The sequence below is a fragment of the Nymphaea colorata genome, chromosome 8 (genome assembly GCF_008831285.2).
Source record: "Nymphaea colorata isolate Beijing-Zhang1983 chromosome 8, ASM883128v2, whole genome shotgun sequence".
Lineage (NCBI taxonomy): Eukaryota > Viridiplantae > Streptophyta > Magnoliopsida > Nymphaeales > Nymphaeaceae > Nymphaea > Nymphaea colorata.
This window is the reverse complement of record NC_045145.1, coordinates 10,443,523-10,456,001: the sequence shown is the minus strand read 5'-3', so window position 1 is coordinate 10,456,001 and position 12,479 is coordinate 10,443,523. Positions and strand designations below refer to the sequence as shown.

The 12,479-nt window shown below is 38.8% G+C and overlaps 1 protein-coding gene across 6 annotated transcripts; it reads right to left on the bottom strand.

The window, feature by feature from the left end:
- Positions 1–312: 312 nt before the first annotated feature.
- Positions 313–11,999, bottom strand: LOC116258963 (uncharacterized). 6 transcript variants are annotated; one of them, XM_031636505.2, is made up of 4 exons: positions 9,620–11,053; positions 5,863–5,944; positions 2,003–2,161; positions 313–716 (listed from the first exon to the last, which is right to left on the bottom strand). In XM_031636505.2, exons 1-4 carry the CDS (start codon positions 9,824–9,826, stop codon positions 655–657), a joined length of 510 nt encoding a protein of 169 aa, XP_031492365.1. In that variant the 5' UTR covers positions 9,827–11,053; the 3' UTR covers positions 313–654. The 6 variants fall into 6 exon arrangements, with proteins under 6 accessions (XP_031492365.1, XP_031492359.1, XP_049935167.1 ...); XM_031636499.2 differs by lacking the exon at positions 313–716 and adding an exon at positions 11,920–11,999 and having other exon boundaries at positions 723–2,161; positions 9,620–10,706; XM_050079210.1 differs by lacking the exon at positions 313–716 and having other exon boundaries at positions 723–2,161; positions 9,620–10,063; positions 10,371–11,091.
- Positions 12,000–12,479: the final 480 nt, after the last annotated feature.

Below are 12,479 nucleotides of genomic sequence, written 5' to 3'. Positions count from 1 at the left end.
TAATATGCATGACCCCTCAGCGAGCATGGAATCAAATCATCACAAAATTTCGAACAATAAAGTCAGTCCAGAGAATATGATTTTGGTCTTGAGGAAGCGTTCTGTCTATTCGTTCAGACTCTGATACGTAGGTTTTATTCACATAAAATGCTCCCAGGATGATGTTCTCGAAGTCGAGGTAGACAGGAAGTCAGATTGCCTGGTTCCTCAGTAATACAAGTATGGAAGTATGGCTTGCCATACTAGCTTTTATCCCAATGTCAAATTGCCAATTGTAAACCTCTTTCGGTTTCATTACAATTAAGCAGGTAATTAATACAAATGTAGTGGATTTCATTTAACGTCACTTAAAATGAGCACTAGATATCACACAGAAAAAGTAAAAAACAGAAACACATATATGTACACACGCCTGCCAGGCTTATTGTGCATATATTACAAGCCAACATTTGACAGCAATACACATGATACCCAAAGCATAAAGAACCAAATATTGTTGTCACTGTAAAAAAATAAACGATTACCTTGCAATAACTGATAAAACTATTACAATCTAGTGATTCAGAAGATACAAACGTGAAAAAGAAGGGACAGGGTGTAAGGAAGGGCAAAAGAAGTAGCATCGTAGCAAGCACATTGAAATACCATTGAAATTTAGTAACTCCCTTCTAAACGCTTCAGCACATCCGCTTCGCCAGTCAAGTACTCAACCAATCCTTGTACCACCAATAGATGTATTTATCATTACTTGAGAAATTCATCAAGAAATTCATGAGATGATAATATAGTAAGCACGACAGGTTCTACTGTTCGAAAATGCTTGACATGCGGTCTATAAACCTATTCCTTCTTCTGATGCACATTCTCACGTTAAGCAATCAATAAAATGTATTTACAGTTTCTTGTACCAATACACACAAGAATCACGCTTCAAAGTTCAAAGCTGCACGACACTAAAACTAGTAACAATGACCAATGTTTCACACACTCTCACATATACCTACAGTTTAAAAAATATCACAATAATATGGACAAAACACAGAAAATGAAAAAAAAAAAGTAGCAAAATAGCACCATATTTTGAAATATAGCTCAAATATATATCTTGCTATTTACCCCTGATATTATTTCCTTTTCGAAAAAGAATAAAACCTCTAATATATTTTAAGCCTCTGCTTTCCATTATCTTTTGCTTTTTAAACATTTTAAAACTATTTAAACTTTAACAATGTTTTCATGAGAACGTTATATAAAATGTATAATTCAATAGTTGTCTTAAATTTTCAAATCTTTAAACTTTTTTTTAGACAAACAAAAAATAAATACCCAAGAAAAAACTCACCAATAGAAAACAAGCGTTTGTACCAATGGTTTCACATCTCCACTTTGATAGTAACGAACTATTCTCAGCCATAGTGGGGAGTGAGAGAGAGAGGAAGAGGTCATGAAGGAAGATCTCCACTTCCACTGCTGGAAGGAGGAATAGAAACTAAGAGGCACAGGAGGAATAGAAACTAAGAGGCACAGGTCAACCCTCTTTGCATGTTTAATTTTTAATATGCTAATTAACTACGTACACACAAGTGCAGGGTGCCAATGCAGGTATGGGTATGCCATTTTGTAAAAAATAAAAAGGAAAAAAACATTAAAGCAGGCGCAGCAAGTGTGTGTGTGTGTGTGTGTGTGTATATATAGTTGTCTACAAAATAACAAAATTACCACTTAACAAAGGTATGATTTTATCAATAAGCCGCACTAAGCTGCACCCGAGTCATGCTGACTCGTAAAAAAATGGACTGGATCGTTGACCGAGTAAAAACTTGGACAAAATGGGCTGTATGTTTATTGACAAAACTGGAGATAGTATTGGGCGTGTCCACGTTGAGACCAATCTTGCATTTCTGTCCTGCCATCCTGACATGTGTGACAACTCTCATGGGCAAGTTCATGTGGCACACACAAAAATATATGTATATGATCAGTGTAGGTGGATGAGGCAAACCATTGGTGTAATGGCGGCAGTCATGTCTCCCAAGCTGTAATTCTTCTTCCCAACTCTTATTAAATCTGTGAGCCAGCTCAACTGCATTCCCCTTTGAAAACCCAACATACCAGGATCTGCTTTTTGGAACTGCCAGTATACTTCTTACACGACTTATACCTAAAAGCAAGGAACTTTTCAATATTAAAAGAGCACAGGGTATCTTAAACATGGAATAAGTGGTCCACCTTAGGTTATTTTCACATAAAAAAGGAAAAATTGAAGAACTTCATAAACTAAAAGTCAGCGACTGACTTAAGAACATGTACACTTATTACAATTCAGGACAAAAATGAAATGCCAATAAGGCACCTGAAATCAATAAATAAAACCAGCCCATAAATGGAGCTTCACTTTTGCTATGCCTTCATGTCACATGGGGTAAACACCAGCTCCTAGAATTTGAAAACAGGTCTAGAAGGCAGTAGTTGCAAACTTACAGTTAAGCATGTTACATGAAAGATGAAACACACATTTCGGCCATAAAATCAAACATGTGGAAAGATAAAGTGACCTGCATGTTACGAATGTCAAAGCAAATTGAGCTTATTTCAACATTGTCTGTTCTAAAATCAACAACGACAAGTTCAAGATTCACCACCACATAAAAAAAGCAGGCAGGGCTAAGTGCTAACTGCTAAGCATCCAAAGAGGAATCCCTCAAGAAAAAGAGGTGCCACATGTGATAGGTTACATTACTGAGTAACACTATTGTTTGCAGGAAGTCCATTTTACTATTTGTAGCCCTTCGGCATATCGTGAAGCTTCACCAGCATGTGACAAATACTTGTAGATTGGATGTACATATTACAAAGGAAACTCTAAAGGACATGGAGGTGCCACATTTGGTCTGGTATGCAATCTTGGGTACTCCATTTACTAAAGAAATTTGCATGTCGTCCATATCAACCGCCATTTAAAAAAAAATAAAAAAATAAAAATTTGGCAGTGTTCAACACCACACATCCTGAGAGAATCTCCAAAAAACCATCGAGGTGCCACATGTGACATGGCACATGCCTAATAAACAGGACAGAAGATGCTTAGCACATTTTTGCAGTGTTGTAAGTATCGTACAATACGGGGCCGTATCGTTTGGAAAATACGATATGATATACTCTTGTATCGTAAATAGGGGTGTATCGGGGCCGTATCGTGCGATACAGGCACCGTATCGTGCGATATGAGCTAATTTCGATAAAAACTCCCCCTTTTCGCATTTCCTTTATAAAAACCCACCCCTTCTTCACTTTTAACCCTAGACATTGTGCTGCCTTCGAAGAAAATCATCGATTTTCACCGTGAAATCATCAATTTTCACCGTGAACTCTCGACTTTTACCATGGTTTTGTGTGTGGGTGGCTGATTTAACGTTGGGAGGAAAGGAGTTGGATTTCTTCGCCATAAGGTATGAAATCTCTTGTTTTTACCATACATTCATGAAGATGGAGATAGAGATGAGGATGAGAATGAAGATGATGAAGATTATGAATGAGAGTCGAGAGTGCTTTCATTTTATATGTATTGACATTGAACATTTTCACAATTTCAATATCATCTTGTGATGTAATACATAACATTTAAAACCTGTTTTTCGATGTGTTATGATGTTATCTCATAGACTTATAGACCTTATGAATTATGAATCTATGGTTATGAAATTATGATATACGCTATGTAATTGTTGACTTGTTGTGCTTTCTAGACTATGTCACACAGGTACTCCTCCTGAGGAGGAGTACCCGCACGGTACCGGTACGACACCGGTACCGATACGGGTACGTTGGTGGGTACGCCAGGGGTGTGGCGTTGACCGCACTTGGTACGGTTAACGTACCCAGGCTTATTTTCGACCGTTTTCAAACTCGGTCAAAGTTGACTGAGTCTAAAGTTGTCTGTTTCAAATGTTATCGTTTTTTTCATTTTAACGTTTTAAACCATTGTAACGTTAATTTTTTCGAAACCCTGTTTCCCTTTTTCGAAACACTTTCGTTTCCTTGCTTCTTCTCTCACCGACGAAGGCAGCGGCGACCGACGAAGGCAGCGGCGACCGGCGAAGGCAGGGCGGCGACCGGCAGTTGTAGGCGACGAACAGCGACGGAAGGCGGTGACAGGCGACGGCAGCGGTGACCGGCGACGGCTGGAGGGGAATGGCGACCTTATTTGCGCATTTTTTCATTTTTTTCTCATTTTCTGTCAAATTTCTGAGCCTTCCATCGTCTCTGGTGCCGGCACATGGCGCTTTTCACCGGCTAAGCCTTCTATCGTCTTATTTTTTGTGAATCCTCTTTTATGTTCGTCGCCTACAGCCGGTTCCTCTTTGTTGTTCATTTTTTTTTTTGTTCCCTCTTTTGTTTGTAATGTAAAAATCTCTGTGTTTCTTTTGTTTGTGCTTATGCTCCTGTTGTCGGCACATTTATTGATCTCTCATCTCTCCGACCATCACTCACCAATTACCACCCACAATCTCAGCCGGTGAAAAGTGGCTCTACCCACTCCGTCGCTGCCCACCATCTGTTGCCACACACTTTCGACGCACATCCCCTCTTGCACACTGCCTCTAGTCTGAACAGTAATGCATCTTGCTATATCTGTGTGTAATGGCTATTGATCTTTTGTTTGTGTTTATGCTTCTGTTGTCAGCACTTTTTTTTTTGTTCCCTCTTTTATTTTAAACAGAGTAAATAGTTTGTGAATGAACGTACAAATCACTATTAATCTACCCACCATCACATGTGTGAATGTGTTATTTTGTTTGAAATTTTTTGACATATATATATATATATATATATATATATGTGTGTGTGTGTGTCTGTGTGTGTGTATGTGTGTATGTGTGTGTGTGTGTGTACGGCCGTACCCCCGCACTCAAGTTTTTTGAAAATAGTCTGTACCCGTACCCGCACTCGTACCCATACCTATGTGACATAGTTTCTAAATTGATATTGTTATGAATTTTGATGTTTATGAATGATGAACCATAACATTATATCAATAATAAATCTACCATTCTGTAAAACATGTTTTTTATGAAGAACATATTATTTTGATTTTTACTGATTTTTTCGGATTTTTTTCTATTTTTTCTGATTATTTTTTTCTTTAAAAAAAATATGATACAATTACGATATTTTACGATGCAACGTATCTTAAAGCCAAATCGATACGGTTTACGATACACTTTTACAACATTGCATTTTAATACTGTAGGCGATTGTATGTTACTTTGACAGTAAACAGCCTGTACTAACAAGTGAAAAATATTGTCCAATTAGAAATCCAAAAATTAATCAAGTTTAGTCTAACAATCTTTGCATATATAGAGGAGAACTTTTGGTAATGCTTTCAACCCAGAACTAAATTCACATGTCATTCAAGTAATCCTCTAAATCTTGGAAGCTTGCTTCAGAATCAGCAAAGCATCATAATTTTCAACTCAAATGAAATGTCAGACCATGTTCTTCTACTTATCACTTATCAGCAGCAATTAGATGACAAAATTAAGTGAAAGCCCAACCCTATGTGACACGATTAAGCTCATGTATACATGCATAATTCTCATGTTGAGTTTGTTGACATGGAAAGGATAATGCTCTCATATGCTTTTCGTCCTCTAGATGTGTCTACTGACATTTTGTCATCTTATGTCATTAAAAGTTCAAAACTTGTGCTTTTTATCCTTTTCTTCCTCATAATCATCATACCATCACGTTACCAAATCCTGCAACCATTTTTTAGACAGGTTTGGCAACCATCTTGTGCTGGCATAGATAAATTGGCTCTTCTGAATAGGTGGCGTGAGACCAAAATAACTTACGCACCTGGCACCTGCCTACCAGATAAGGCAGCCAGAGCCACAAATATGTCCTCAGGATCTTGAGGTTGAAAATCAAATACAAGTGCCTGCATTTTGAAAGAGTCACTCAAGGCTAGATGAAGCCAAAAAAAAAGAATAATGATGGTCAAAAAGAGCACAGGAACTTTCATACAGGAGTAATCTATTGCAAGAAATTTAAAGAATGAGACTTATATTCCTGAAAATTTATTGATTGACTAACTGCCAAAACTAGAACTTACTTCTACAGTTATGCTAAGAACACATACAATTTTTAATTAAATTGAAGTAAATTACACTACTAGCTCTATTCTACTAGATCAACGGTTTACTGCTATGCAATAACTAAAGTGCCATTCAAATTTCTCTTAACCCAATTTAGCATAATAAAATTAAACATGTCGAAATTGATCAGAATTTTATCAGGCAAAAGATTGAAGATAATGAGATAGAGCCTCGTCTTGTCCATTCAAATTATCAGAATGCTGATTTACTTACTAAGGGACTCATGAAGAACAGGCTTTGGTTCCTTAAAGGCAAAGTTGTCCATGGTTCAAGACCATGCACAACTTGAGGGGGAATGTTAAATATGATATGTATTTTTTGTTTTATTGTTTGGGTCTGGATCCTTGATCTCTTATTGGACCCATCCTGTCTTTCTTATTGTATATGGAGTGCTTGTTGTAAATACCCATTATAATTAAAGGTTTTTTTTTTTTTAAGGATGTACCTTAGGGCATCTGCCCTGATTATAATTAATCAGTTTCACCCGTGTCAAGACAGATGGTGACATGCAGCTCCCAATTTCATCCTCTTCAATATTCCCAACTTTCTGCAGTGATCAGTTCTGGAGATTCTCACAGGGATGTCGATCAGAAGTAGGCATTGAACTCTTAAGGGGAGGCACATAGCCTCCCTTTTTTTTTATTTGAAATGAACGTGGGATGGCCCACAACAGCTGAGAGCTTCTCTGCTGAACTCTCTCTCTCCTATATATATATATATATATAGCATTTAAAAGCAAAAATGACATGTTGCCTTCTGTTCCTTACCTATGGTCCACTATGAACCAGTATTTACACATAATAAAAGTAAAAGACCGTAAAGGGGGAAAGAGTGTTTAAAAGGAGAATGACCCTTTCTTAGCCCCGTATCAGCCTCTACTATGAGGGAGAGGAGGGAGTTGCACCATAGATATAAGAAGGTGAGAATCACACAACAAAAGAAGAGAAAGAAAGATATGTATTTTTTGATAAAAAAAACTTAATTTTTTTCCAAATAAAAAGTATTCTTCAAAGAGACACTTATATACATTTTTCTAGACACTTCATGTTTTGTCATGACATTTTGACACTGGGTCATTTGTCTTTACTTGTTATTGCTTAAGGGAGAAATATTTTAATTGTGGAAATCATTCACAATTGATTAAACCGAAAATAGTCCTAAATTTAGAAGCAAGTCTTCATGGATGATTTGTGCAAGGGCCACTCACGAGTAATGACTAGTACAAAAGATATGGTTAAAATTGTTGGAACTAAATCCAAAAAGAAATTCTCAGACTAGTGACTGTGATACCAGATTTGGTGCTTACTAAGCATAATTTCAGGCTTTCAGCAAAACAACCTGTATTAACTCATTCTGAAGCCTAGCAAAGTGTGTATGTGGTTAGCAATCATCAGATTCCAGAACAAGGAAGCAAATTTCTCATCAATGGGAGTGCAAAAATGAGAGGGTAAGTCTTCCACTACGGAAAAATATAGATGAAATCTAAATCAGAAAGGAATGATTTTCAAAAAAGTAAAAGAAGCTAACAGTTGGTATTTTTAGATTTTATATTTAAGTTTCATATGGGATTAAGTTTACTTTCTTTCAATTGATATCTGACATACTCACCCAATCATTAGAACTCATGTTAATATTAGGATTTAAATTGCATTTCACAGATAGAGGTGTGGAAAATTCAATTCATTGGTTATGGCTTAAATTGCTAGAGAGGCCTATGCTGCCAACGTTCAAAAAGGGCTAGGCGGGCCAAAAAATAAGAGAAAGAAGAAGAAGAAATATGGAAAAGAAGAACAACAAAGAAAGGAAAAATAGAAAAACATGAAGGAAAAAGGAGAAAAGGAAGAACTTTTCTAATACTTTCTCTTAAATTAGGTGCCAAGTTACTACAGCCTAGTTGAAAAGGCGACTCCTCAAGGTCTAGGTGCACCTATGCCTGCATTGTCTATATCAGTTAAGGGGGCAGATTCACAACAATCTGTTTTGAGCGATCAACACCAGATCCCAACTTTTCATATTTAAATGTAATATTGTAATTGATAGAGGAAGATAACAATAGACCTACCCTCCTCCTCCTCCATCAATAAAATTACCTTGTTAGTATTTGATTTTTCTCTCCTTGGATCTGCACGTAGATAAGTAGTTTCTTGTGCATGGGTTGCAACTTATGGTACATGTCCTTCATTTGACAAATCAATAGAGAAGAAAGAAAAGTAAATTTAAAATTCTTAAAATGTGTCTTCTTGTCAAATTAATGTCTGGATTACGTCTTCTGTTGATTCAGGCCCACCGAGGAGTAAATCCCTTGACTTCTATTAACAAAAAGATCCTATCCCTGCATAACATAACATACAACGGCTTGTGCTGTAAAGACTGAAGACAAATTGCCCTAATCGCAAAAACACAAAAAACTGAACGAATGTTCATAATAGCCAAAAGACATAAGGTACGGCACTTCATCTATGAAACTGAAAGGTTTGCATGAACGAGCAAATAGCCAAATAGCAACAAAGGCATGCTACATTGTTCAGAGTTGAGACAGAGAGCCAGAAGGCTTGCTTACTTATCGTTACATTTAAATTTTAGGGCATCCCAAATCAATCAAAATCCTCTAAACTAGAGGGTAAGGGAGTGCATCGTGCTAATTTACAATCAGTTCCACAAACACTAGAAAAGCAAGAGTCGCCAACTACAATCTGCGGCGGAGAACAGGTTTAAGATTATTAAACTAACAGAATGAGATGCATGAAAATTCATCATTTCCCTCAAAGCCATAAATTAACCATAGTCACATGTCGCGTTTTCAGTGCCTGCAAATCCTGTTAAGCTTTACTTGGGACGTTCTTAGTATAGGATCTGCATAGGTTTTGGAGTTGGTCATCTTATGCAAATTAAGATTTTCAGGTTTCGTTTGGGATGAGGATTTGGAAGAAGCTTAGGGCCTTAAACTGTACGCTTTGCTTAAGGCGTACCATATCCTCACAGAGGCATACCTTCTGAAATTTTCTTAAACAGGTGGTAGCTGCCATTCCCGCATTTTGAGGGATACCAATGCATATATGTCCGGAATAAATTGGTTGTTCCGAAAAGGAAGGAGGAGAGGGCATTGTAGCATCCGGAGTTCCCCACATTAAACCAGGCGTTGCAAGGAGTTTAAAGCTGGGATATGAGTTAAGACTTCCTTCAAACAATTGCTGGGCTGCAGGTTCACTAGTTCCTTCGTGGTCTAACAGTTACAATTGATGCCACTCTTTGCAACTCATTCCCAAACAAAAGCAAGAAAAGAAATATTAGAACAACAGAACCAATCCAATAGAAGAACGAGACGGACTATATAATCAGGAAAAGCACGGTGGATAGAATTCCATCAGAGCTCTCCCAAGCAGGGGTGCAATCCCATCATGACGTAGGAGAAAAATTAGCTAGAACAGAAGACGCATAGGGAAATTGAAGAGGAGAACCTGAGATTGAGTGGACGAGGAGGGTCTAATGACGACCATGTAATGCTTCATCTCCCACAGGTTGAGACGATAAGCAGCAGACATCAACCACTGCACGGGGCCCTTCGTTGCTCGAAGTGGAACCGTTGTCACGTACACCTCGTCCTTCTTCCTTGCACTCGATACTACAGGAGACCCAGAGGAAGAGAAGAGCAGCACGGGACCCATTCTCTCTCTCTTTCCGTGGAGGCAGTCCAAGGAGGGCGCCAACCAGTCAAAATACAGCCTCAATTTTGAAATTTATCAAATATGGAATAAGCATTTATTGTGCAGGTCGTCCACCCATTAAGTTAAAACTCCAACCAGTGTTGCAAAATTGCACAGCATCCATCCTCATCGTCTGGTACAAATTGTCTCATAGCCGAAATGAGATGGGGGCCTGACATTGACCTCGTTGGACTTCAACTGACACCATTAAAAGCACAATCAAGAGAGATGAGCAAAATTCTCGCTCGTCTGTACAATAGTTGAAGAGAGCTCTTCCTTTTTAAGTTAGCCACTTAGGGCCCCAGACTAATTTGGTGGAGCGGTTGAAATATCTACAATTTCACCTGCTCGACACAAAAACCATCAAACGAGGTGAAATTTCACATCGTTTACGATAAAGTGAGCGGGTGACGAGGTGAAATTTCACCCCGTTTAGGATAAAGTGAGCGCGGGTGAAATTTCACCCGCTCGACATTTTCCTTTCGAAGGCTTCTGTTCATTTCACCTGTGTGTCTTCCTCCGCAGTTGACGAGCTCCCACTACCGCAGTCGACGAGCTCCCACTTAGCAAAGGTTGTCGCCGCCGGGGAGGGTTGAAGGTGCAGCAGAGGTGTCCTCTCTCTCCAGCCACTCCTGGCACATCTCCTTGCCCAATTCATTAGTACCCAAGAGAGGAAAAGATGATGACGACGATGATGTTGAGACGTCCCAAAATCGAAATCTCAGCGAGGACAATGACCACAAGCAGGAGGGGCATGAGGATGCTTCTCCTCCGCCATGATTTTGACAGTCATGCTCCTCGATAATTGCTTTGGCCGAGTTTGCTCTCCCACCCATTTTCTCTGACCCAAAATCAAAACCACGAAGGGGTGATGAACATGAAGAGAAAGCGAACGAGAAGACCAGAGAAAATTGAAGGCTCGCTCTCTCCAAAACCTGTCGCCTTAGTTCGAATTCTCGAGTTTCTTAAGTTGATCATATCTCTCTCTACGCTACCTGTCCTCCCTTGCAACTCTCTCTCCCTCCCCTCCTCTCTCTCCATGGCCTTCTTAAAATTATTTCTAAACGGCAAAAGCATTATTGTTGGGCTGCTAAGTTGGGTGTTCATTAGGATGTGTATGTGGTTTCTTCTCTGATCAACTTGTATGGGAAATGTGGGGCTGCTTGGGACGTGCACAAAGTGTTTGATAAAATGTTTTGCAGAGATGTGGCTATTGGAATTCCATGATTTCTGGGTTTTGGGTACCTATATCGCGCCATCAACTGCCTTTGTGGTTGCAATAAAATCTATATCACGCCGATCAACTGCTTTACTGGTTGCAATAAAATCATTGGGGACAAGAAAAGAAAAAAAAACAATATTTACTACGTTAAATTGTTCTTGTGCATCAAACTCATGTAAATTTTTTCAGAAAAATTTACCATAATAAATTTACCACGTTAAATTTCACCCGACAATCAAACGGGCCCTTAGAAAAGGTCGTGGAACATTGAGATAAACTTATTTGGCGATTGACGAGAAAATGGAGCCCACATTAACAAACAAGAAACTTTGACTTGGAGTGGCTTGACTCATGCAGAGCCAGAAGGAGCCGGTAGATCCAAACTTGCTTGATGCATCAAAACTCAAAAGATTTGTTTTTTATTAAAGTTTCAATTGAGAATTTCAACAAAGATTCATGCACGAGTCAAAACTCAAGACCAAATAAAATACACGTTAGGAGGTCCGCATGTGCAACGAAAGGGCAAAAGCAGCGAAAATTCAGTCCTTCCTGACGCTAATTAGTCATTTTGAGATCGTATTAGGTTATTTAGTCCCTTGTTATCTTTTCGGATCCGGATTTCATAATTGTGGATCTAATTCTCTTTTTGTTTTCAGTGGAGGTATAAGCACCTCACGTGAGGATTTAGGGCTTTAGTTTTTGAAATTAAGAGAAGAACGAAACGTGAGTTGGAGAGTGTTTTGGGGTTATTGTATTGATTTTCATTGTTATTCTTTCATTTTTCAATTAAGATTCGATGATTTTTCTGATTTGGACGAGAAATCATTCTTACCACTGCATCAACTGTATCAAATCAAACCTTCATTCGTCTTTCCCAAATTGTCAGTAAGATGGTGTTTTGAGTTCAGATTTCTGCATTGAAAGAATTCAAACCTTCAATAAGATGTGCAAGCGATGTTCAATAGCACGAAAGCAAGAAAACATGCAACTGTTGGTTGAATCCATGAACGAGTTGCGCACAATGTATCAAGAATAAGATCAAAGCAAGCAAATGCATAGAGAAAACTAAAAAAACTTTCTAGTTTTACAAAAGTATTTCGAAAAAGGGGCAGTGGAAGACGATCCAATCGATGTTGCTGGTTCATCCGAGCATTTTGGCGTTCTCCAAAGTACAAGATAGCGCCAACACAAGCGTGTCCAACAGCCGACGATCCCATTCGCTCCTGCGTTTCCCGGCCAAAGCACTGGCGGAGGAGCTACTTCAAAATCCCAACTATTTGCTGCATCATCCCCAGCTCGGACGACTGCCGGCGACCTGACCTTGGCAGGGGAACCGACCGCGCTTCCACACGGACAGGTTGTCGCCCCGTCGGTCGGTGAAAACCGTCCCGA